The 24,077-nt window shown below is 43.1% G+C and overlaps 1 protein-coding gene across 2 annotated transcripts in view; it reads right to left on the bottom strand.

Annotated features, from left to right (window-relative positions):
* The window catches only part of SLK (STE20 like kinase), a 117,606-nt gene that overhangs the window by 44,977 nt on the left and 48,552 nt on the right, over positions 1-24,077 (bottom strand). For both annotated transcript variants that reach the window (XM_056529166.1, XM_056529167.1), the window contains exons 4-8: positions 13,227-13,376; positions 11,472-11,544; positions 10,876-11,070; positions 3,626-3,707; positions 3,410-3,541 (exon numbers count right to left, since the gene is read on the bottom strand). In XM_056529166.1, coding sequence (XP_056385141.1) covers positions 3,410-3,541; positions 3,626-3,707; positions 10,876-11,070; positions 11,472-11,544; positions 13,227-13,376 — 632 coding nt within the window. The remainder of the gene's footprint in view (positions 1-3,409; positions 3,542-3,625; positions 3,708-10,875; positions 11,071-11,471; positions 11,545-13,226; positions 13,377-24,077) is intronic.

Here is a 24,077-nt window from a genome sequence, read left to right as displayed (position 1 = left end):
CCATTCCTAAAAAAGGGTTATTTAGGACTTTCAAATGACAGCCTATACTTAAAGGGGTACTCCGGTAAAAAACGGTGGGGGGTCTGAACCCTCTGACCCCCGAGCCTTTTCTGGGTGCCATTAAAGGGGTACTCTGGTGGGAAAAGTATTTATTTTATTTTTTTTTTTTTTTTAAATCAACTGGTGCCAGAAGGTTAAACAGATTTGTAAATTACTTCTAATAAAAAAAATCTTAATCCTTCCAGTACTTATTAGCTGCTGAATACTACAGAGGAAATGCTTTTCTTTTTGGAACACAGAGCTCTCTGCTGACATCACGAGCAGAGTTTTCCACCGGAGTACCCCTTTAAAATCGATGCTCAGTTGCAGTACCAGGAATGGCCACACTCCTATGTACAGTGCTCTGCCTGAATAAACAATGATAGGGCAACACTCCAACTTTACATGATCTCCACTTCATGGCTAAGCTATTGCTGTGGTTCCTAAGCATTTAGGTCTGGTTCACACGAATGTAATCTTCACTTTGAATTCCTGGCTGGAGAATTAGAATGTGGCGCTAGGACCACACAGACTGCAATACATTTCTGAGTGGATTTGCTGAAAGAATTCTTTTCTGCTCAGGTTCTACTCAGAAATGCATTGCAGTCTATGGGGATGGCAATGCAGTCTGCATGGTCCTAGTGCCCACCGCTGTCAGCATTGGCCGCCCTCCGGATCTCCAGGAGGGATTTCCAGCCAGAGATTCCGTTGGTGTGAACCTGGCCTTACACTCTTTAATAATCCCACTCACAGCTGATTGTGAAATTTCTTTTTGTAGCGGTGGCGTCTTATTACAGGACCATTGAGCTCTTTACAACAACCCATTACTTCACAAATGCTTGTAAAGGCAGACTATGGAAGGAGTGCGGGGTGTCTCTGGCAGGAGGCTTCCCCAAAAATGCCGACAGTGCTGGAGCGCTTCACTGGTACTGGTGAAATAGAACTGCAGACTGCAGTATTAAAATCCAATAGGTATTTATTAGCTATGATAAAGGTAACAGAAAACAAAAAACAGGGGGGGATAGCAATCTTGTACGGACTACGCGTTTCGAAAGGTATCCCTTTCTTCCTCAGGTCCTGTTCTATTTCACCAGTACCAGTGAAGCGCTCCAGCACTGTCGGCATTTTTGGGGAAGCCTCCTGCCAGAGACACCCCGCACTCCTTCCATTGTATTTTACCGCTCTCCAGCGGTTCCCACATCCAGCTGCTCCTGGTCAATTAAAGTGGTCCTCCACTGACCCCTGCACACTACACGTACAGAGACGTGTGACCCCTACCACCATCCAAGCTCGGCTAATCCAAAGGGCTGAGGGGCGCAGTGATCTCCCGACATCTGGATACCTCTGCCCGCATCCTGCGATTAACATCGGAGGACCAAAGCACCTCCTCCCGCAGCACCGCTACCTGCAGCACCGCTTTTCCAGCTAATGGTACCAGCAGTAACCTGCTCCTGCAGAACATCCACGGCCAGCGGAGAAGATCCAGTAGCAGAGGAGACCTCCAGCGGCATCGGGATTCCCGCCGCACTCCCCCCCCCAAACCGCTGTCCAGAGTTGTGCCTGCTCGCTAGAACAACTTGACAAGGTGAGCAGGCATTTCATTTCCTAATACCTCTGCCTATCGAACGCTCTTTTTTAGCAAAGGTAAAGGCACCATCAAGGCGCCATCTCTGTTTTTTCTTTCCATATATATCCTGTAAAGGCAGACTGCATTGGTAGGAGCTGGATTTTATACACCTGTAACAAGGGACTGAATGCAACCTGAATTCAGTAACTATGAGGTGTGTACCAATATTTTTGTCCATACAGTGTAAATTCAGTGTTATCGAATTGTTGAGTTTCGCCGTCATACGTAAAAGAGTGGATGTCTCTTTCTGCAAGAGCGGAAATGATGATGCGTGAAGAAGTAAATAGTTCTATGTGCCAATAGTTGGGTCCTTAACTTTCTGAAATCTTAAGTATTTACTTATGGATTAGGTTGTATGCCAATACATTACATGCACAATTTCATCCAAATCTTTTATTAAGTAAAGTATTGTTCACACCACTGTTTGTGCATTTCCCTCACTTCTATGGAGTGTCATTGTGCAGGCCCAACCAACACTCTAGCCCAGTGTTTCCAAACCAGGGTGCCTTAAATTGTTGCAAAACTACAACTCCCAGCATGCCTGGACAGCCGAAGGCTGTCCGGGCATGCTGGAAGTTGTAGTTTTGCAACAGCTGGAGGCACCCTGGTTGGAAAACACTGCTCTAGCAAGAACAAGGAACTGTGGATTGTCCTAGAGCAGTGTTTCCGAACAAGTGTGCTTTCGAAGGCTGCCCGAGCGTGCCAAAAGATGTAGTATTGCAACAGCTGGAGGAACACTGGTTGGGTAACACTTTCCTAGAGGTTAAATGGGGTACTCCGGTGGAAAACTTTTTTTTTTTTCCCTTAAATCAACTGGTGCCAGAAAGTAAAAAAGATTTGTAAATGACTTCTATTAAAAACAATCTTAATCCTTCCAGCACTTATTAGCTGCTGAATACTACAGAGGAAATTATTTTATTTTTGGAACACAGAGCTGTCGGCTGACATCACGAGCACAGTGCTCTCTGATGACATCTCTGTCCATTTTAGGAACTGTCCAGAGCAGCATATTCAAGTAATGGAGAGGTATGTACCTTTCCTTGGTGAGGATCACACAGCGGCGCTAGCAGGAGGCTGTCTTGTCAATTATGCACAGGAACAGCAGTAGTAAAACCAAACAGGTTTATTGGTAGGTATAAAATAAAATAAAAATAGGTACAGAGACAACGCGTTTCGCAAGGATCCCCTTGCTTCGTCAGGTCTCCCCAGAGCAGCATATGTTTGCTATGGGGATTTTCTCCTACTCTGGACAGTTCTTAAAATGGACAGAGATGTCAGCAGAGAGCACTGTGCTCGTGATGTCAGCAGAGAGCTCTGTGTTCCAAAGAGAAAATTATTTCCTCCGTAGTATTCAGCAGCTGATAAGTACTGGAAGGATTAAGATTTTTTAAAAGAAGTTATTTAAATATCTGTTTAACTTTCTGGAACCAGTTGACTTAAAAAAAAAAAAAAAAAAAGGTTTCCACCGGAGTACCCCTATAATGGCACCCAGAAAAGGCTCGGGGGTCAGAGGGTTCAGACTAACCCCCCACAGAGCACTAAAAAAAAAATAATAATAATTTGGGCAAAGCTCTCTGCCCAGCACTTCTCTCCTCAGCTATCTGCCTTTTCTGTCTCACTGCAGGAGACAGTCTCCTATTGAGACCAAGTCCTGCAGTAAAACAGAAAAACTATAAAGCAATCTTATGAAATCTAATGACATGATTGTGCAAACTTACACAAAGAACATAACAAACCACTAACCAAAGAGCTCTCCGCCTCATCTTCTTCCTCCTCCTCTTTACTTTCTTCTACTTCCTCCAAGACCTCAGCCTTGGCCTCTGCGATCAGCTCTCGCACTGGCTTGTTGCTGTGCACCACCGACACAAATGGGTGCTGTAAGGAAAGATTATTTAGCATTTATCCAATAAATATACGAGACCTTGAAGGCTCAATAAGTGTAGCGCTCACGTCTATTACCTGCAGCAACTGTGCAGCAGTCCATCGGGCATCAAGATTCTTCTCCAAACATTTTCTTAAAAAATCACTAAAATCTCTTGACCTAAAGAAATTTAGAAAGTTATTATGCTCCAAGCAGATTTCCAGATTTGAGTCATATATTCTACATTATCTTATGTTTCCAACAAAACAAAAACATTACAGAGAAACATTACATTGTTTGTAAGGTAGAAAAAAAAGACAAGAGTCTATCAAGTTCATCCTGTTACCCTACTGTGTTGATCCAGAGGAAGGCAAAAAAAAAAAAAAACACCAGGCTGATGCCAATTTCCCCACCAGGGGATTATTCCTTCCCGATTCCAATATGGTAATCAGAATAAATCCCTGGACCAACATTCTATCCACATAAATCTAGTATCCATAACCAGTAATATTATATTTTTCATCACATCAAAACATCATGTGGCAGAGAGTTCCATTAGGCTCACTGCTCTTACAGTAAAGAACCCTGTATGGTGCCCAACATTGTACACAATTCTCCATGTGCAATCTGACTAGGGATTCATACAGAGGCAAAACGATGTCCTTGTCACAAGCCTCTATGCCTCTCTTGATACATTCCTTGGCAGCAGCTGACTGGCACTGATCACTAAAGTTCAGCTTACTGTCACCAAATATGCCCAAGTCCTTTTCGGTAGTCTGTTTTACCTAATGTTTTCTTATTAAGGACATCATTGTAAATGTTTTTTTTTTTTTTTACTTAATTTGCCATGTCTGTGCCCAAGCCTCCAGCTTCCCCAGATCCCTCTGTAATATTATATTGTCCTCCTCTGTGGTGTTCACCTTACCCAGTTTAGTGTCATAGAAACATAGAATGTGTCGGCAGATAAGAACCATTTGGCCCATCTAGTCTGCCCAATAATCTGAATCCTATCAATAATCCCTGGCCCTATCTTATATGAAGGATAGCCTTATGCTTATCCCATGCATGCTTAAACTCCTTCACTGTATTTGCAGCTACCACTTCTGCAGGAAGGCTATTCCATGCATCCACTACTCTCTCAGTAAAGTAATACTTCCTGATATTACTGCACAAACCTTTGCCCCTCTAGTTTAAAACTATGTTCTCTTGTGGTAGATTTTCTTCTTTTACTGTATTGATACCCTTTATGTATTTAAAAGTCTCTATCATAGACCCTCTGTCTTTCTTCCAAGTTATACATGTTAAAGGGGTACTCCGGCGCTAAGACATCTTATCCCCTATCCAAAGGATAAGGGATAAGATGCCTGATCGCGGGGGTCCCGCTGCTAGGGGACCTCCGTGATCTTCCACGCCGCACCCAGTTAGAATCAGCCCCCCAAAGGATAGGGGATAAGATGTCTCAACATCGGAGTACCCCTTTAAGGTCCTTTAACCTTTCCTGGTAAGTTTTATCCTTAGGTTTTCTACGAGGTTGAGATCTGGTGACTCTAGGACCTTGAAATGCTTCTTACGAAGCCACTCCTTTGTTGCCTGGGCGGTGTGTTTGGGATCATTGTTATGCTGAAAGACCCAGCCACGTTTCATCTTCAATGCCCTTGCTGATGGAAGGAGGTTTTCACTCAAAATCTTACGATACATGGCCCCATTCATTCTTTCCTTTACATGGATCAGTTGTCCTGGTTCCTTAGCAGAAAAACAGACCCAAAGCATAATGTTTCCACCCCCATGCTTCACAGTAGGTATGGTGTTCTTTGGATGCAACTCAGCATTCTTTCTTCTCCAAACACGACGAGTTGAGTTTTTACCAAAGTTCTACTTTGGTTTCATCTGACCATATGACATTCTCCCAATCCTCTTCTGGATCATCCAAATGCTCTGTAGCAAACTTCAGACGGACCGGACATGTACTGGCTTAAACAGGGGGACACATCTGGTGGCGTAGTGTGTTAATGATGGTAGACTTTGTTACTTTGGTCCCAGCTCTCTGCAGGTCATTCACTAGGTCCCCCTGTGTGGTTCTGGGATTTTTGCTCACCGTTCTTGTGATCATTTTGAAACCACAGGGTGAGATCTTGCGTGGAGCCCCAGATTGAGAGAGATTATCAGTGGTCTTGTATGTTTTCCACTTACTAATAATTGCTTCCACAGTTGATTTCTTCACACCAAGCTGCTTTCCTATTGCAGATTCAGTCTTGCTAGCCTGGTGCAGGTCTACAATTTTGTTTCTGGTGTCCTTCGACAGCTCTTTGGTCTTGGCCACAGTGGAGTTTAGAGTGTGACTGTTTGAGGTTGCGGACAGGTGTCTTTTATACTGATAACAAGTTGAGACAGGTGGCATTAATACAGGTAACGAGTGGAGGACAGAGGAGACTCTTAAAGAAGAAGTTACAGGTCTGTGAGAGCCAGAAATCTTGCTTGTTTGTAGGTGACAAAATACTGGATTTTTTTTCTCATTATGTCTCTCATAGTTGAGGTATACCTATGATGAAAATTACAGGCCTCTCTCCTCTTTTTTAAGTGGGAGAACTTGCACAATTGGTGGCTGACTAAAAACTTTTTTGCCCCACTGTGCACATACACACACACACACACACACACACACACACACACACTAGCCCTGATTTACTAAGAATGGAGTGTTTATCTTGGAGTGATTTCAAGTTTATTCCGAGTATTTTTCTCCCTGATTTACTAATCTGTCGCCCGTTTCTATTTTTTTTCTGTCGCAGGGAAGTTATCTGTCGCCCATATCTGTTTAGTTTTTTGTATCGCACAGAGTTATTAAGCAGGGTAGCGGGCGGCATGCTCCTCCCAAGCCATATACAGTGTACTTTTACTTTTATTTTTTTTCAAATATAAGTGCTGCGGTGGGGAAAGATATGTAGAATTGCTGGGGGGAATGTATATGTCTGGCTCCCCACAGCTTCTATATATCTTGCCCCCCTGCTGCGCTATACCATTCTATTAGCAGCGTATCTGGCATAGAAGCCGGCTGCCCGATGCGCTGCTAAAAGAATACTAGTCAATCATAGCGCTTCAGAGGCATATGTGTATAGAAGCGAAGTGGGGACCAGACATATAGCATTATCTGGCCCCCACAGCGCATCTATACACATATGCCTCTGAAGCGCTATGATTGACAAGTATTCTTTTAGCAGCGCATCGGGCAGCCGGCTTCCCGGCCAGATACACTGCTAATAGAATGCTTATCAATCATAGCGCTGCCGGAGCTTATGATTACATATATACATATGCGCTGCTGGGGGCATACGATAGCGTGGGGGGAATATATATATACATATATATTTATATATACACACATGCGCTGCGGGGGGCATAAGATAGCGCTGGGGGAATATATATATATATATATATTCCCTCCAAAAGGAAACAGCAGCAATCGCCAGGTCCAGTATAGTAGCAAACTGATATTTATTGCATCAATAACAGCAACGTTTCGGCTAAAAGTGAGCCTTTCTCAAGCATAGTGCAAATAGCAATGAATCAAACTTATATATGTAGTGAAGGAACATGATTGGTGACAATACAGGTGCATTACATTAATCATTAGACATTGTGTCCACCCTCCACCCATGATTGGGTAGATGGGCGGTCATGTGATATCAAATCTGTCAAAATGTCAAATAACAGACTTAAACTCTATAAATATTAACATTATTACTTCCCCACATGGAGCGACGGAGTCCGCAGGGATCAGCAATTCGTTTCCGACCCTCCGATTGTTGATAGTTGTAACCATTCCCATACATCTGAGTCGCCATCTGTTCGCTCCTCCGTTTGTAAACAAAGGAGCTGCGGCTGCGCGGATCCCACATAGATCTCCGCCCAGCCTTCATTCCATAGTGTCGTCAGTGAACAATCTGCGCATGCGCGGGTGCTCCGTGCATCGATTCTGGCTGTCTTATTTTTTATTTTTTATTTATTTTTTATTTATTCTTTTAATTTTTTTATTTTATTATTTTTTTATTATTTTTTTTTATTTTTTTATTTTTCTTTATTTATTTTTATTTTTATTTTTTATTTTATTTTGTATTTTTTATATTTTATTTACTTTTTATTTTTTGTTTATTTATTATTTTTTATATTCTATATTTTATTTATTTTTTATTATTTTTTATTTTACATATTTATTTGTACATTTATTTTTATTTTTTATGTTCATCTTTATGCTGATTAATTTTTTTTGGTTCCTTTGTTTTTATAGTTTATTTGTATTTTTTTTATTTTTGTCTTTTTGTTTTTTTTGCTTTTTTGCTGTTTATTTACACTTTTTATTTTTCTCACTTTTTCTCTTGCTCTTTTCTATTCTTCTCTGTACAGGAATACGTGAGCACTTTCTTTATAATGATAAACGAGGGGAGGCGTTGGTTTTATTACATTTTAACTTTGTGTAACTTTTTGTATTTTTGTATCATTTTTAGACACCTTGTTCACACCTAACCCACATGGAGCGAGAAGACGCACGGAACTTTATGCAATTCTACCGAAGAATACACACAACCCCTTCTTTTCTCACTATATATTGCCGTCAGTTTTCAGCCTGTCCTATAAGCATTCCTATTGGCCATGATCCTGGTGAATATAGTTCACAGAGCTGCTGCATTTATTGACAGCGGTCTCTGTACACTCACTGCAGGACAGCCAGAATCGATGCACGGAGCACCCGCGCATGCGCAGATTGTTCACTGACGACACTATGGAATGAAGGCTGGGCGGAGATCTATGTGGGATCCGCGCAGCCGCAGCTCCTTTGTTTACAAACGGAGGAGCGAACAGATGGCGACTCAGATGTATGGGAATGGTTACAACTATCAACAATCGGAGGGTCGGAAACGAATTGCTGATCCCTGCGGACTCCGTCGCTCCATGTGGGGAAGTAATAATGTTAATATTTATAGAGTTTAAGTCTGTTATTTGACATTTTGACAGATTTGATATCACATGACCGCCCATCTACACAATCATGGGTGGAGGGTGGACACAATGTCTAATGATTAATGTAATGCACCTGTATTGTCACCAATCATGTTCCTTCACTATATATATAAGTTTGATTCATTGCTATTTGCACTATGCTTGAGAAAGGCTCACTTTTAGCCGAAACGTTACTGTTATTGATGCAATAAATATCAGTTTGCTACTATACTGGACCTGGCGATTGCTGCTGTTTCCTTTGGAGGGATTGTGAAGTGTACCCGTCTTTGGCGTTCGGGTGGATTACGGGCACATCCCCAGTGGTCATCCAGTGCTGGCTCCCTTTGTGTTTTTACTTATATATATATATATATATATATATACGCGCCGGGGGACAAGACATATAGCGCATCAGGGGGCAAGATATATAGAAGCTGAGGGGAGCCAGACATACACAAATCCCCCAGCGATTCTACATATCTTTCCCCACCGCAACTCTTCTATTTGAGAACCCCGCCGGGATCCCTGAATGGCTCTTCAGTACTGGCCATTCAGGGATCCTGGCGGGGAATTTGAAAATGAAAGTACAATACATCGTACATCTCTCAGCTCAGAGCTGTCAGGTTTTCCTGTGAGTTTTTAATCATACTCCGAGTGTTTTTTCTTTTTTGTCGGGAACACGCCCCTTTTTGGGATAACCACGTCCATTTTGATGGGTTTAAAAAAACAAACACTTTGAGTGATGATATCTTTTGTCGGGAAATTGTGTCGCACACAGTGTCACATGGGCTATGCGAAACAAATTTGGTCGCACAACCAGACAAAAAGAGTCGTGTTGAGATTAGTAAATCAGGGCTACTGAGTTTATTTATTTATATATATATATATATATATATATATATATATATATATATTTTTTTTTTTTTTTTTTTTTTTTTTGTGGCACAGTATCATATGCCTTAGAAAAGTTCAGATACACAATATCCACAGCTTCACCCCGATCCAATCTATAAAATGACCTCCTCATAGAAGCTGATAAGATTAGTTGGACAGGACCGATCCGGCATTAACCCATGTTTGTGCTATGTTAGGTTATTTTCTTTAAGATATTCCAAAACAGAATCTCTCAGAAACCCCTCAAATATTGTACCCACAACAGATGTTAAACCTACAGGTCTATAGTTCCCCGGATCCCTTTTTGACCCCTTTTGGAATATTAGGTCTGTCTAGCATGGTACTTAATTGTCTTTTCATATATACACTATATTCTTTTAATCTTGCCAAAAATAACCTTGGAGAAGCAGCTAGACAGGCGGAGAGTGAGTGCCAGCCATTTTAGGTATTCAGGTGTATCCAACTGTATATTTCCTTTCCCTCCCTACCCATCTGTCCCTCAGGAGCCCCACTGTCTTTCTCTGTCTCATCCTCTGCCCCCTGCAGGCTGACAATACCACGGATGTGAGAATTGTTTTGGGAAACAATAAGTAGTTCTCTAGTTCTGGCAGTTCCCTCTCATATGAATGGGTTTTCTCCACACTTGGCAAAGTGAGAAATTGCAATTTGCATAAAGAAGTAGTGAAGAGCTCTCAGGAACACAAATCTGTGAGAAGATGAGGCCTTCTTTTAGAATACAAATCCCATAAGCTCCCTGTGCTGTGAGTCTTTTGTACACATATGGGTCTTCAAACATACCATGGCTGCTATATGCACTGACATAAAATGAAAACCACCTGCCTGCTAGTTCCCCTTGTGCTGCTAAAATAACATATCTGGCACAGAAATATCAGAAGCCAATCCTGCGAGTCCTGAAAGTTGTGAGGTGCGGCCTCCATAGATCAGACTGGTTTTTCCATCACAACCCACAGATGTTCAATCAGATTATGATCTTGGGAATAAGTCAACACCTTATGCTCGGTCATGTTCCTCACTCTTAAAGAGCTTTTGCTTTAGATGCTAAAAGAGGCCACCGCCAGCAGGAAATTCCTCTGCCGGGGGGAATTCAGTCTGTACAAGGTTTAGATAGATGGTACCAGTCAGACCAAAATCAATCGAAATGCAAGGACCCAAGGCTTCCCAGCAGAACATGCCCAGAACATCATACTGCATTCCCCCTCCTCCCTTTGTCTTCTTCCCACAGTGCATCCTGGTGTCATCTCTTTCCCAGTTAAGTGACGTGTATGCACCCGGCCATCTACATGATGTAAAAGAAACTGGGGTTCAGACTGACCATTTTCTTCACATGTCCCTTTTAGGCACTTTTGACTGTGAAGAGGGGTCACCACGGGCACTCAGACTGGTCTGTAGTTATGAAGCCATATACACAGCAAGCATTTTCTACGATCAAGTCACTTACCATCTTGATGGCTGTGCTAATGTTGGAGGCTCTGACTTTGCAATCTTCAACAAGACCCGCATAGGATTTAATTCATGATGTGGGGGCTCGATCTGAGCCATCTCGATTAAAGTAACACCAAGAGACCATATGTCAGCTTTAAAGTCATACGGCTTGTCCTTCGAAGTCTCGCACATCACCACTTCTGGCGCCATCCTATTGAGCAAAGTGAGAGAAAGAGAAATGCATTTACAGCATCCAAACACAATCAGGACAAGCAGGGCTCTGCGCCCCCTCAGGACAAGCAGGGCTCTGCGCCCCCTCAGGACAAGCAGGGCTCTGCGCCCCCTCAGGACAAGCAGGGCTCTGCGCCCCCTCAGGACAAGCAGGGCTCTGCGCCCCCTCAGGACAAGCAGGGCTCTGCGCCCCCTCAGGACAAGCAGGGCTCTGCACGCTCAGGACAAGCAGGGCTCTGCACGCTCAGGACAAGCAGGGCTCTGCACGCTCAGGACACGCAGGGCTGAACATGCCCTTAGCGCCATGATGTAGAACACCAAAGCACAGCGATTACAATGACACATAGTAGTAAAGAAATGTTCAGAATACATCACACATACCAGTATGGCGTGCCAATGAATGAATCTCTTCTCTGTATTGTTCTGGTGTTCTTAGCAGACACTCCAAAGTCAGCTGTAAAGGAAGTATACATGCTTCATCACATAAATCATTTCTAAGGTTCTTGTTGAAAAACTGACCGTCCACAAGAGTGTTAGGACAGTGAGATAAAGACAACTTCTGGTTCCACTGTGGTCCCCGGTTTTGCTTTATTTTAGCATGGAGCAGAAAACCGATTCTCTGCCCCAGAATTTCAGCGAGGACGTTTTCCTCTGTGTTTTCCTCTTTGTGAACACACTCTAAGGGCCCATGCACAGTAGAGAATCTGCATCCGAGACCCTTCGGGCAGACACTGTGGCCCAGCCTGAATCAATAGTCGGAGCTAGGACCCCTAGGATATGTGCAATCCCCATTGACAGCAATGTAATGGGGATTTCACCAAAAGAACAAACGTGTTCATTCTAATTGCAAAGTTTGGACTTCCCCTGCATGAATTCTGCAGTGCGCATAGTGCAGCGGAATCTCATTAAAACCAATGGAATTTATAAATTGAATTAGTTTATTAGTTTAGAAATCCTCTAGTGTGCATGGACACTAACAGTCTAACAAGCTATGTCTTTGTGATATTTTTCTTCCTCTTGACATGTAAACATACCATATTAAAGTCCCAAAAAATAATAATATATAAGAATTTGGCCATGTGGGTTACAATAGCAGACAAAAAGCAGTTAAAGGTTTTGTACATTACAGTTTATGGGAAACAAGCAAGACGTCTTTCATACGAAACATTACAAAGACTGAAGGTTTGGACATAGGAGCCCATTGGTGCAGATACGGCCTCTAAAGTGCTTTACATGTATGAAGCTCCTTTTGCCAAAAGAAGGAGCCAACTAAGCAATTCTTGAGGAAGGAAAATGACTTATATAAGAACCTTCTTTGTTGCTCAAAGACTCCTTCAAACATTTGTGGAGGTATCACATCATGGATCCCATGTGGAAACGGCGGCTGTACAGTGACCCCCCCGACCTACGATGGCCTCGACATACGATCATTTCAACATACGATGGCCTCTGAGAGGCCATCGCATGTTGAAGGCAGCATCAACATACGATGCTTTTGTATGTCGGGACCATCGCATAAACGGCTATCCGGAAGCGCAGACTTCGTCAGCTGCTGCCGGATAGCCGTTTACGGTGCCCAGTATGGTCCGCTGACTATCACTTACCTGTCCTTGGGGCTCCGGCACATCCTCTTCGGGATCCCCTGCATCGTCGGCTCTCTCGATCGTCGTCATCACGTCGATGCACACGCCGTCCCGTCATCCAATAGGAGCGGCGTGTGTAGCGACGTGATGGCGGAGACGCAGAGCGAGGATGCCGGGGAAGCAGAGGCCTTGCCGGAGTGTCGGTTACACCCCGGGGATGCGGCGACAGCGATGGAAGGAGACATCCCGGGCAGCGGTGACTGTTCGGAGCGGCGGGGACACGCGAGTATAACTTCCTATACCAGTGGTCTTCAACCTGCGGACCTCCAGATGTTGCAATACTACAACTCCCAGCATGCCCGGACAGCCGTTGGCTGTCCAGGCATGCTGGGTGTTGTAGTTTTGCAACATCTGGAGGTCTGCAGGTTGTAGACCACTGTCCTGTACTTTACATTGCATGGATCCCTCAACATTGCTCAAAGACTCCTTCAAACATTTGTGGAGGTATCACATCATGGATCCCCTGGGGACATATCTGTATATAGATACTTACCCAGCTTGACGTCGCCATCAAGGGTCAGGAGTATGTTTCCCGCTTTCAGATCTCGGTGGATAACTTTGTTGTCATGTAAATATACAAGGGCTTCCAGGGTCTGCTTACAAACCACACGTATCTGTGGCTCTGTCAATGGACGCTCCAGCTCTGCAGGCAGAAAAATCAAGAGAACAATGAGAAACAAGGAGAACAAAAGACTGATAGAAAACAAAAGGGGTTTAAAAACCCAGTATTAAATATCCTACTAGGAAATTCTAAGTCAACAAAGAGATCCCCCATTGAGACCCTCATCCATTAACCAAGGAAAAGAACGTCTAAACACAAATCAATGCATATACATCATTATAAATAATGAGGATTTAACCCAACAGATTTCAGTGGACCACCGGGTGTTCTTATTGGTAGGACCTGTGGTCAATTTATTGTTGGGGGACCGTTCTAACAAAGCTAGGAAGACAAGGGAAAGGCTGTGAGAAAGAAAAGAGAAAAAAACTAACAAAAAAAAACAAAAAAAGCCCAGACAAGATGGCTACCCCCATAATAATGCACTAAAAATTAACCAGATTACAACTAGAAACAAAAAAAAAAAAAAAAAAAAAACTAACATTATCTAGCTCTAATCTAAGATATCAGAACATTTTAGAACAACTAATAATGTGCTCAAAGGTGTGCCTAAAACGTTACTTTTATTAGTGCCTTTAAAGGATACAATTTAGCGGAGTTTAAATAAAACACATGGATCCATTGAATTTGAAGAAAGATTGGTCGGCAATAGAGGTTATTTTAGGAGATCTCAGTAAGGTTAAGAAGGCTCGAGAGTTACTGACCCGTGTTCTTATGCTTGCAAAGGTGGCGATATTGAGAGGGCTCTTTGGTGGCCGTGGCCCTAATGTAGGACGAGATTGGTCCTAAAAATTCGGAAGTATGAAGAATGGAGGGCTGGTGGGTCTAGGAGAAGACTAAATAGTTTCAGACTAATTTGCATGGAGTGGGAAGAGTGAGGGTTTTTTTTTTCGTTATCTTTTTCCTTTATTTTGGGTGGGAGGGGGAAGGTAGGGGATTGTGAATGTGAAATGTAAAGTTTTTGGTGGATTAATCTATTTGTATTTATATGTCAATTAAAAATAAAATGTAAAAAATTAAAAATAAAATAAAAAACAAAACACATTGGTTTTAGGTAGGTATTTAAATAGCGCATAAAACAAAACAAAACAAAATAGATGGCCGCTAGATGTTTCTCTCCATCTAACAAATGATGACAGCATAACTGATAGGATTACTGCTGCTGGACACTTAATGGACAGGAAGAACAGGGGACACCCTAGTGTCACCAAGACGTGAATAAAATTTCATAAATTCTCTGGCACACTTGGACACATTTCACATCCTCTAGGGACTATACGTCCATGCATCTTTCACTCGGAAACATATGTCCCCCCAAGCCCTACAGCAAACCCGGTTTCCGGTGCTCCCTCTACCTAAACAGCCCATTTTTCACAAATAGACACCATGTCTCATTGCTTTGCCATGTTGCGGTGCGGTGGGGGTGGTGCAAGGCATTATCGGCAAGGTAATTGCCGATACCGATAATGCCCAAAATCGTGATTATCGGACGATAATATCGGCCATACCGATAATCGGTCGATCCCTACTCTAGAGGTTGCAAAACTACAACTCCCAGCATGCCCGGACAGCCAAAGGCTGTCCGGGCATGCTGGGAGTTGTAGTTTTGCATGTTTGCATGTTGGGGCTTGTAGTTTTGCAATACCTGGAGGCCCCCTGGTTGGGAAACACTGATATAGACAAATCTGGTGATGTCTGGGGCAGAGCTGCAATATCAGGTACAGCCTGGGGTAGGTAGAGTTTTTTCCACCTCTAACTGCTTAGAACTGGGCCAACAGGTTTGCTTTACATCAATATTAAGGATTTTCTTAGTGTTCTACTAGTATGACAGATAGGCGGCACTCACCAGACTGTTGCGTTTATTGCAGTCTCTTGGACAGGGTGCAGGTAACAGGCGGGGGAGTAGCGGTGGAGGAGGGGCTAGACCGGAACAAGTTGTTTCGTGCGGCTCGCGCACTTCCTCTAGCTGGAACCGCTACTTCCCCGCCTGTTACCTGCACCCTGTCCAAGATACTGCAATAAACGCAACTGTCTGGTGAGTGCCGCCTATCTGTCTTTCTTTGCTACATTGGATCCAAATGCTGTTGCCGGGCTGAGCACCTCCGCTGCAGGCTTTTGTGAGTCAGTCTATGTGCCTTCTTGTGCTTCACTTCACGCTTCATTTCGTATGTGTCGGCTTCTTTCTCCCTAGATCTGTAAATTACTTCTAATAAAAAATCTTTACCCTTCCAGTACTTATTAGCAAGCTGTATGCTACAGAGGAAATTATTTGATTTTTGAATTTCTTTTTTGTCTCATCCACAGTGCTCTCTGCTGATACCTGATGCCCGTATCAGGAACTGTCCAGAGCAGGAGAAAATCCCCATAGCAAACCTATGCTACTCTGGACAGTTCCTGACACGGACAGAGGTGTCAGCAGAGAGCACTGTGGAAAAGACAAAAAAGAAATTCAAAAATAAAAGAATTTCCTCTGTAGCATACAGCTGCTAATAAGTACTGGAAGGGTTAAGATTTTTTTAATAGAAGTCATTTACAAATCTGTTTAACCCCTTAAGGACTCAGCCCATTTTGGCCTTAAGGACTCAGACAATAAAATTTTTACGTTTTCATTTTTTCCTCCTCGCCTTCTAAAAATCATAACTCTTTTATATTTTCATCCACAGACTAGTATGAGGGCTTGTTTTTTGCGTGACCAGTTGTCCTTTGTAATGACATCACTCATTATATCATAAAATGTATGGCGCAACCAAAAAACACTATTTTTGTGGGGAAATTAAAACGAAAAATGCAATTTTGCTAATTTTGGAAGGTTTTGTTTTCACGCCGTACAATTTATGGTAAAAATGACATGTGTTCTTTATTCTGAGGGTCAATACGATTAAAATGATACCCATTATTACATACTTTTATATTATTGTTGCGCTTAAAAAAAATCACAAACTTTTTAACCAAATTAGTACGTTTATAATCCCTTTATTTTGATGACCTATAACTTTTTTATTTTTCCGTATAAGCGGCGGTATGGGGGCTCATTTTTTGCGCCATGATCTGTACTTTTTTTTGATACCACATTTGCATATAAAAAACTTTTAATACATTTTTTATAATTTTTTTTAATAAAATGTATTAAAAAAGTAGGAATTTTTGACTTTTTTTTTCCCCGTTCACCGTACGGGATCATTAAACATTTTATTTTAATAGTTCGGACATTTACGCACGCGGCAACACCAAATATGTCTATAAAAATTTTTTTTTACGCTTTTTGGGGGTAAAATAGGAAAAAACGGACGTTTTACTTTTTTATTGGGGGAGGGGATTTTTCACTTTTTTTTTACTTTTACTTTTTTTTACATTTTTTTTTTTACACTTGAATAGTCCCCGTAGGGGACTATTCATAGCAATACCATGATTGCTAATACTGATCTGTTCTATGTATAGGACATAGAACAGATCAGTATTATCGGTCATCTTCTGCTCTGGTCTGCTCAATCACAGACCAGAGCAGGAGACGCCGGGAGCCGGACGGAGGAAGGAGAGGGGACCTCCGTGCGGCGTTATGAATGATTGGATCCCCGCAGCAGCGCTGCGGGCGATCCGATCATTCATTCAAATCGCGCACTGCCGCAGATGCCGGGATCTGTATTGATCCCGGCACCTGAGGGGTTAATGGCGGACGCCCGCGAGATCGCGGGCATCGGCCATTGCCGGCGGGTCCCTGGCTGCAATCAGCAGCCGGGATCAGCCGCGCATAGGACGTAAATGTAGGACGTAAATGCATAGGACGTAAATGTACGTCTTGGTGCGTTAAGTACCACCTCACCAGGACGTACATTTACGTCCTGCGTCCTTAGGGGGTTAAAGGGTACCTCGCATCAAAAAAACTTTTGATATATTATAGATTAATGTATGCAGACTAACTTCACAATTGCGTGTTATTAAAAAATATGCTTCTTTCTATTTAATTTTCCACTTTGAAGAAATGACCACTAGGGGTCTCCCTACCAGTCCTGGCAGCAAGCATTTCAGACTCATGCTGGAGTCCTAAACACTACGAGCTGCCAGTCTGCTTTGTTCACAAAGGAGAACACTCAGAGCTGCCAGCCTGCTTTGTTCTCAGCCTGTTTGGCTGTGAACAAAGCAGGCTGGCAGCTCTGAGTGTTTAGGACTCCAGCATGAGTCAGAAATGCTTGCTGACAGGACTGATCGGGAAAAATACAATAGAAAGAAGCATATTTTTTCATTAACATGCTATTGGAAAGTTATTCAACATTCATTAATCTAAAATATATCAAAAGTTTATTTGATGAGAGGTACCCTTTAACTCTCTGGCACCAGTTCATTTAAAAAAAAAAGTTTTCGGGGCGTGGTCTGGCTGCCGGAGTGGATGGCTGCATAGCATAGGAGCTCCGTTCCTGTAGCCCGAAAAAGCAACTAAACAAGCGGTCACCACGATCTTTTTTTGGTTCAAAGAGTGGGGAACCATCACCCAGCATGTCTGGCCGCAGAAAAAGGATCGCAAGACAAGGGACTCTAGCTAAATTCAGCTTCACTAGAAGCAAGCAGAGGGAGCAAGATGGCGCCGACTCCGGGACATTCGCAGCAACATCGCGGCCCCGCTCTCCGGACCCACCTCGCACACAGGTTGAACTGCCTCCCCGCAGATCCACGTCAGACCCGGCGCTGCACAGCTCCTTGGCAGCAAAGAACAGGGAGAGGAACCACAAAGAGGATGGCGGCCGCGAAAGTCCGGCGCTCCGTTCGGGGAGCCTGCATGGAAAAGGAGCGGGGCCTGCACTGCTGGATCCGGCCTCCCCTCCTCCAGCTGCGACACCAGAACTCGGCTCATCGCAGGAGGCAGCTTCCACATCACCCAGAGCTGAGGTACAGGGCTTGCTGGATGCTAAGGAGGGGGAGGTGGAGGAACTTGGTGCTCTTGGCTCACTGGAGGTGTCTGGAGCGCCACTGACAGACACTGCCATGAAAAATATGCTACTGATACTGAGGCAGACCTTTTTACAAGATATGCAAAAAACAATATCCCCACTAAACAGCACAATAGATGAACTCGGTGGGCGGATAGATCACCTTGAAAACAAGATGGAGGAATTCTCTGAATCTCACAACATACTAATAGACTCCCATACAGAGTTGGAGGAGGAGGTAGTTATGCTAAGAGAAAAGATAGCTGACCTGGAGGACAGGAGTCGCCGCAACAACCTTAAATTAAGAGGGGTCCCGGAGTCGATACAGCCTATGGACATTCCTTCATATGTACGCTCCTTAATCCAAACTGTGCTACCAGATTGTACACCTCAGGAGCTGGAGGTTGACAGAGCTCATCGGATACCTAAACCCCGCCACTTGGACGAATCGGTCCCAAGAGATATATTAGCAAGGGTCCATTTTTTTACCATAAAAGAAAAAATTATGGAGTACTCCAGGAAAAATAATGGACTCCCTGCCCCCTACCACCAGGTGGCAGTGTATGCAGATCTGTCTGCGGCAACAATGCAAGCGAGACGCCTATTGCAACCCATCACTCTGGCCCTCCGGTCGGCAAATATCGCATACAGATGGGGATTTCCTGCTCGTTTGTTGGTACGAAGGGACAATAAAACTCATGTCATTCGCTCAGAGTCCGAAGGACAATCTCTCCTCTCATCATGGAACTTACCTCCAATACAAGGCAGACCATCTAGATCTACCAACTCGGCTCCCAAGTTACGAAAAGAATGGGCTGTGGCCTAGCTGAAGTTGGTGACTGAAATCATTTTACTATCTGCAGGTTCGGGAGGGCTGTGTAGGTCCACTTATGGCTTCGGACTGGACTGTTGCCCTACTTCGTTTTTTGGGCTCTTCTGAGTTGGGCCTATGGCTCGTGTGTTTTTCTTATTTTATGTTTTTCTTTATGGTGAAAGTTTTTTTCTGTCTAAGTCGCTTAAATGTTGCTCATGCCTTCGTTAGTGATGCTTTGTTTCTGCACTGTAGAGGTGTGGGTGCTTGCTGGGAGACACACACCCCTCCCCGTTACCTAGGCACTCAACTTAATTATATAGCTGAATTATGCTGGTCCAATGGGGATCCGCATTGGTAGTATCAATGCTAATGGGCTTAATACACCTTGTAAACGCTCATATTTCTGGAAAGAGGCACAGGCGCTTAGAAGTGATGTGATATTTGCTCAGGAAACGCACTTGCTCTCAAGGGACGCCTTTAGACTGAAGCACACGGCTTATCCACATATTTTTCAATCTCACTACAAAACTAAGTCCAGGGGTTCCTTGATAGCAATTAAAAACACAGTAGCTTTCCAGCTGAAAGAAGTTTATACTGATACAAAAGGTAGATATGTCATTTTGAGATGCACGACTAATAATATCCCGTTAACTTTGGTCTCATTATACGCTCCTAACACAGGACAGTTGGGTTTTCTCAATTCACTTTACAGGAGGATAATGAAACAAACGTGGGGGTCACTGATACTCGGGGGTGACTATAATTCAGTGTGGGATCCCGCTCTAGACACTACTTCACATACTAGAGCGTCTTCCTCAGTTCTGGCCAGGTGGGCATGGGAGAGGGAATTATATGACCCATGGAGAATTGAACATGGCACAGACAAATCGTTTTCTTTCTATTCAGCTGCACATAATTCTTATTCTAGAGTGGATATGTTTTTGATTGATGCATCTTTACTAAATTCAGTTACGGTACTACTTTAGAAACTATTCAGTGGTCGGACCACGCAGCTATATCCATGGAATTGAAAGACACTATGTCCTCCCCCCGTGCACACTCATGGCGACTTAACCCTTTTTTATTATCACATTGTGAATATTCTGGAAGGCTTGAAAAAGATATAACTGAATATTTTCACATAAACGATACTACGGTAGACAGTCCTGTTTCCCTCTGGAACTGCCATAAAGCAGTTATTAGGGGTCTCTGTATTAAATACAGTTCCATACTAAAAAAAACTAAGAGATAGTAAACTAAAAGATGTCTTGTCCCGCCTACAAATAGCGGAACGGGAGAATATTTCCTCTCCTTCCACATTAACTGCTTCTTCTCTTTTTTCTATACGGCAGGAACTTCGCAGTTTATTTTTACACACATATGAAAAAGCACACCGAAAGTTACAAGCACGTTATTATGCTCAAGATAACAAAGCAGGTAAGCTGCTAGCCCAACGACTTAAAAAATGACAAATTAAATCCCGAATACCCTTTCTAGTACACCCCACTTCGCAAACTAAGTTATATACCCCGGCTGACATTGCAGATGGTTTTGCAACCTTTTATTCCCATTTATATAACTTAGGAGATCAGGCACTGCCTGAGACTGACCCAATGCCAGCTATTCAACATTATTTGGCTAAATTAAACTTGCCTTCTCTTACAAAGGGACAAATACAGGCGATTAATGTGGAGATTAGTCATCAAGAACTGTTAGATACCATAAGATCTTTACCAGTAGGGAAAGCACCCGGACCCGATGGTTTTTCTAGCTTATATTATAAAAAATACGCTATACACTTATCCCCATATCTGCTTAAATTCTGCCAGACAGCTATGCTGACTGGGAAATTACCCAGGGAAAATTTACAGGCCCTTATAACCACTCTACCAAAGCCCGGTAAATCTGTAGATGCACCGCAAAATTATCGCCCTATATCTTTATTAAATCAAGATATAAAGATCCTAGCGAAACTTTTAGCTTCTAGATTGGCTGCTGTATTACCGTCCATAATTAGCTCAGACCAAGCAGGGTTTGTAGCTGGAAGACAAACGTCAGATAACACACGTAGGCTCCTGAATGTTTTTTATAATCTAGAAATTGAGGGCACCCCGGCTTTGGTCCTAGCCCTGGACGCCGAGAAGGCATTCGACCGACTCCGTTGGTCGTTTGCCTTCTCGGTCCTACAGCAGATGGGTATCGTAGGTCCTATTCTCACTGCTATTTCCTCTCTTTATTCCTGTCCCACAGCCAGAGTATTGGCAAATGGTTCCCTATCTAGGGAATTTTTGATCACAAATGGCTCGAGACAGGGCTGCCCCCTCTCTCCTCTAATATACATCCTGTCCATTGAACCCCTGGCCCAGGCCCTTAGGTTAAACGATAATATATCTGGAGTGGATATAGCTGGTGTTTCGCACCTCATTTCTTTATATGCAGACGATGTTATACTATCCCTGACCAACCCACTGTCCTCTCTCTCGGAGGTCATGAAAACTATAGAGGAATATGGAGTGCTTTCCTATTATCATTTAAATACAAACAAGACGCAAGCACTCCCACTGAATCTTTCACCTTGTATTATGCAGTCCTTGAAGTCTACATATAGCTTTGAATGGTGCCCAAATAGCATTAAATACCTGGGAGTCAACTTGGCTTCGCCACACTCCCTTTTATATGCTCTAAATTATGAACCACTATTATCGGACTTGACCTCTGCAGTACATAAATACTCTTCGATGGAGATATCTTGGATGGGCCGCATAGCGGCGTTCAAGATGTTTTTACTGCCGAAGTTACTGTATTTGTTTCGCACGATGCCAATTCACATACCAGAATCTTTTTTTAGGAAGGCCACATCTATTCTCTCTAGATTTATTTGGGCCGGTAAGAAACCCCACTTAAATGCAGCTATTATGGCCAAATCTAAATTAGCAGGAGGTTTGGGATCTCCAGATATAAAAGGATATTATGTATCCACATTGGTATCCTTCTTGCGACATTGGTGGTCGTCCTCCCCCCCCCCCCCCCCCCCCCCCTTGGGTGAAGATAGAGAGTTTATCGGTTGATCCATTTTCACTGCATGACGTTTTATACACACCAGCATGGAATGTAGAGGTCCCGACTATCCGTAACCCTATGGTTCGCGCCTCTCTGAGAGCGTGGTCCAGTTACCTATCGAAAGTGGAAGGCCGGGTGGACATGAGCCCCTTGAGCCTACCGTTGACGTTTGTTCAAGCTTCCATACGGGATATAGACCTGTCAAACTGGATCAAAGCTAATATTAACACAATTGGACAGCTATATGAGGAGTATGGACTAATGACATTTGGGGACATACAGAAGAAGTACAATCTACCCAGCACTGATTTTTATAAATTTCTTAGAATTCGTCATTATCTGGGATCATTGAAACCGACTCAGATCTCCATGAATCCTACCACCCTTACATATGTAGCTTCTCAGATAAAAGGGCTCTCGCCACTATATTTACTATACACTCAAACGAACACTTGCAATAAATCTTATCCGCTTAGACTGTGGGAGAGAGACTTGAGCATTGTTATACCAATTGGGGAATGGCAGAGGGCTTTCCGAGGTATTCACAGGGCTCTGCAGTGTTCCTCACACATAGAATCAGCTTACAAAACCATTTTAAGATGGTATTTCACGCCGGACAAAGTAGCGCTAGCCTATCCGGGCTCTACTAATACATGTTGGAGAGGCTGCGACCAGAAAGGAACATTGGTCCACATACTGTGGAAATTCCCTCTCATAAAACCATTCTGGGAGGACTGCAGAGCGCTGTTGACAGAGATTCAGAGAGCTAGAGTGCATTGGTCTCCACAGCTGGTACTCCTTTTTGTAGGTGTGCATGAAATACCGCATGCAATGAGGGATTTCTTTTGTATTTTTTGTATAATAGCAAAAATAGCACTGACTAGATGCTGGAAGACTGCCTCGATACCTACACGCACAATGGTAGTAGATAGACTTAATTTGACCTATGCGTTTGAATACACACTGGCCAGAGGTTCGGGATCGTTAGCTAAATTCCATATCAGATGGTCGGGTTGGGCAGCATCTGCTTACAGCATAAAAGTTGATTGAGGGAGCTTTTCTAGCATAAGGAGCAGAGAGGGAGCCTCCTACTGGGGATACCAAAATAAAGATGCCTACTAAGAAGCATACCTTTGACATAAATCATTACAAAATTATAGAAATTAGCATTTAAGCCCATTGTGACACATGTTCCTAAAAGTAGCAAAGCACGACTTGAAAATGAAGATTAAAACAGCAGTGAAGGCTTCCCAGTATGCTATGATAGAGGAAAAAGACGGACAGATTTGTTGTACACTGTTAATGTTGTATTCTGTAATTTGTGTGCACCTGGCCCCAAACAGTTGGGGGATACAGGGAGATGACAGCGTCGGAATACTTGCTGATATATGTTTATGTAACACTGTGGTTACTTGTTTCTTTTATGTTTTAAAACCAATAAAAAACTATTGAAAGTAAAAAAAAAGTTTTCCACGTATACAAGGGGTTATCCAGCAATTTATTATTTTTTTTTAACTAACCTTTTAAAAAAAGCCTCTACTCACCTCCCCACCCCCCAGCCTCCAGTATCCGTGCGCAGTCTCTGCCACACTTCCCAGAACAGCAGACTGAAGGTCACATCGCCGCTCAGTGAGTCACTAGCTGAGGAGTGACACTGCTATGGACAGTGATTGGCTGTGTGTTTATGTGACATACTGTCTGCAGCTCTGGGAAGTGAAGTGTGGCGGAGACTGGGCACCAATATTGGAGGCTGTAGGGAGGATTGAGGGAGGTAAGTAGAGGTCTCTTTTTATTTATTTAAACACAACCTGGACACATAGGTTAACTCCTTAAGGACTGAGCGTTTTTCCACTTTCGTTTTTTCCTTCTTACCTTTTAAAAATCATAACCCTTTCAATTTTGCACCTAAAAATCCATATGATTGCTTAT

This window comes from Hyla sarda, chromosome 7 (genome assembly GCF_029499605.1).
Source record: "Hyla sarda isolate aHylSar1 chromosome 7, aHylSar1.hap1, whole genome shotgun sequence".
NCBI classification, from domain to species: domain Eukaryota; kingdom Metazoa; phylum Chordata; class Amphibia; order Anura; family Hylidae; genus Hyla; species Hyla sarda.
The sequence above is the reverse complement of the archived record's forward strand: the minus strand, read 5'-3'. Positions and strand labels throughout refer to the sequence as shown.